The 2,205-nt window shown below is 55.4% G+C and overlaps 1 protein-coding gene across 1 annotated transcript in view; it reads left to right on the top strand.

Annotated features, from left to right (window-relative positions):
* The first annotated feature begins 869 nt into the window (after positions 1 to 869).
* Positions 870 to 2,205, top strand: part of SLC29A4 (solute carrier family 29 member 4) — a 7,822-nt gene continuing 6,486 nt past the window's right edge. Inside the window, exon 1 of the mRNA XM_057369819.1 lies at positions 870 to 1,018. Within this exon, the coding sequence (XP_057225802.1) occupies positions 921 to 1,018 (98 nt within the window). The 5' untranslated portion in view covers positions 870 to 920. The remainder of the gene's footprint in view (positions 1,019 to 2,205) is intronic.

Genomic DNA, 2,205 nt, shown 5'->3' with positions numbered 1-2,205 from the left:
AATCCAGCATCTCAGAGCCAAATGAATCAGCAGCTTCTTATTGTGCCGGCAGGATTAGTCAACRTCCATCCAGGCTCCTGGGAAGTGAGGTGAGGCCCTGCATAGCAAGGAGCCCTGGCGAGGTGGCCACAGGGCATTTGTTGGCTGGTTCATGGAGCCAAGCAAATCCCTCCTTGTAATCCTGAAAAAACTGTTGGGATGCACCCACTCATGCTGAGAGCCATGGGACAGCAGGGAGAGGTGGGAGAAGGAAGAAAATGCCTCTAAAATCAGYRGWGTGGGTGAGCAATGGGGCTGTTGGATGTGGGGGGCAAGACTCCAGGCTGGGGCTGTATGTAAGGGATGTCCCTCGTGCCACAGGGACCAGGAGTATCATGCCTGGCTGGTTTTCCTGGCTCTTAAAGTGGGTCAAGCAGAAACCCAAGGAGCATCTGAGCTCACCAACCTTGAGCCAGCTCTGTGGAAACTGAATTATTCAGGGCCAGCTTGAAATATTGAAGAGCCCAGCAAAACTCCCGGAGAGCCCAGCCCATGGGACCCCCATACCCTTGTCAGGCTGAGGCAGCTGGGCCTGCCCATGCTCAGGGGGCACCTTGGGCATTTTGGGAAGGGGGGGACAGTGTTGTTTGGGTCTAACATTGCCCTTGGGGATCAGGAAAGCAGAGAGAAAGCCCCCAGAGTAGTTCTCACTGGTGGATTCATCTCCCTGTGCTCCAAGCTGTATGAGTTTCCTCGGATATCCCAGTTCTGTCATACCCACAGCAGGAGCAGTCAAAAAGGAGCCCCCCTTTTCCCCTGAAATGGGGATCTCCTGATGATTTTGGAAAGGATGCCAAACTCAGCCTCTCRATCTTTACCCTCAGGTGTTTGGTGGCATCGCCCCACAGCCCAGAGAGCACCACATCCCTCGGGGAGCTGAAATGCTCCCCTCAGCCTGGCTGTCTTTAAAGGACCACCCCTGGCTCTGTTCCTGGGGCTTTGGAATGGGGAGAAGCRGCTCCTGGGGGGAATCCCTGTGGTGAGTAATGCTGCCTGGCGAGCGCCGGGAAAAGGCGGGTGCACATATGCTTCAGCTCATCCTGCTCTTTTCATGGAGCACTCTCGCTGTCTGGGTGCCAGCCAATGGCAGACACGGCCAGGGAACCCCAATCACGCTCACCCCCCTTTTTTTTTTTACATTTCCAAGGTTTCTGGAAGAGGGTGATGGGGTCTGGTGTAGAGCAAGGGGTTGTACCCCAAAGAGAGTGAGGTGCTTTGAGATTTTRCAGTGACAGTATGAAATCAGAGCCTAACAAACGTGCCAAAGCTAACAGCCCAAAAAAAAACCCTTTGCACCAGAGGGCCGAGCTGTGCAGGTGCTCAGCCCAGAGGGGAGCAGGGAAGGCTGAGCCTTGGCACAGCAGTCAGGTGCACTTTGAGCCAAACTCCAGCTATTTCAGCCAAGGAGAAAAGATGGAAATTTCCACCTGGCCTGTTTTCTTCCCTGTGCTGAATTTGCAGGAGACCCTTTTCTCAGCCCTGCTCCCGGCACAAGGGTGGCTGAGGCAGCCCAGGCGCTTGTGTCTCTAATTTCCTCTGGCAGCAGCAGCAACAGCAGCATCCCCCAGCCCCGCACGCTGATTTCACAACGCAGCATTTATTGACTGCAAGGAGATTGTAATTCACAGCCCGGCTCGGTGCAGCCACAGCCTGGCAGYAGGGATTGTTCTTCTCCTCCTTCCTGCTGCCTCCATCCCCCCATGGTCCAGGTTGGACAGCCCAGCAAGGGTTGATCCCCCAGGGCTTTCTCCCAGTTTAGTGGGAGGGGGCACCTGCTGTGTTCTGTTAACCAGAGCATCCATCCATCCATCCATCCATCCATCCATCCATCCATCCATCCATCCTTCTGACCATCCATCATCTGTCTGTCCATCCACCCATCCATCCTGATCCTGTCACCCCCTTCTTACCACAAAACCCTTCTCAGAGCAGGAATGACCCTGTCCCCGAGAAGCTCATGCCCTGAATGAAATCACCGGGGCTTTCTTCCTAATTAATCTCTGTTTGCAATTAACTCCGGACCTCCGAAACCCCTCTAAGCCATCTCTGGACAGTGCCTATAGGCGGTACCTATAGGCGGTGCCTATAGACAGGGGCATGGCCGTGCATCGGGAAAGCCTTTCCCGCGGCCCCGGGACCGGCGGGGGGGCTCGGGGGAGGAGCGGG

The sequence above is a fragment of the Malurus melanocephalus genome, unplaced genomic scaffold (genome assembly GCF_030028575.1).
Source record: "Malurus melanocephalus ecotype Western Australia unplaced genomic scaffold, MMel_1.1 scaffold_115, whole genome shotgun sequence".
NCBI lineage: Eukaryota > Metazoa > Chordata > Aves > Passeriformes > Maluridae > Malurus > Malurus melanocephalus.
The sequence above is the reverse complement of the archived record's forward strand: the minus strand, read 5'-3'. Positions and strand labels throughout refer to the sequence as shown.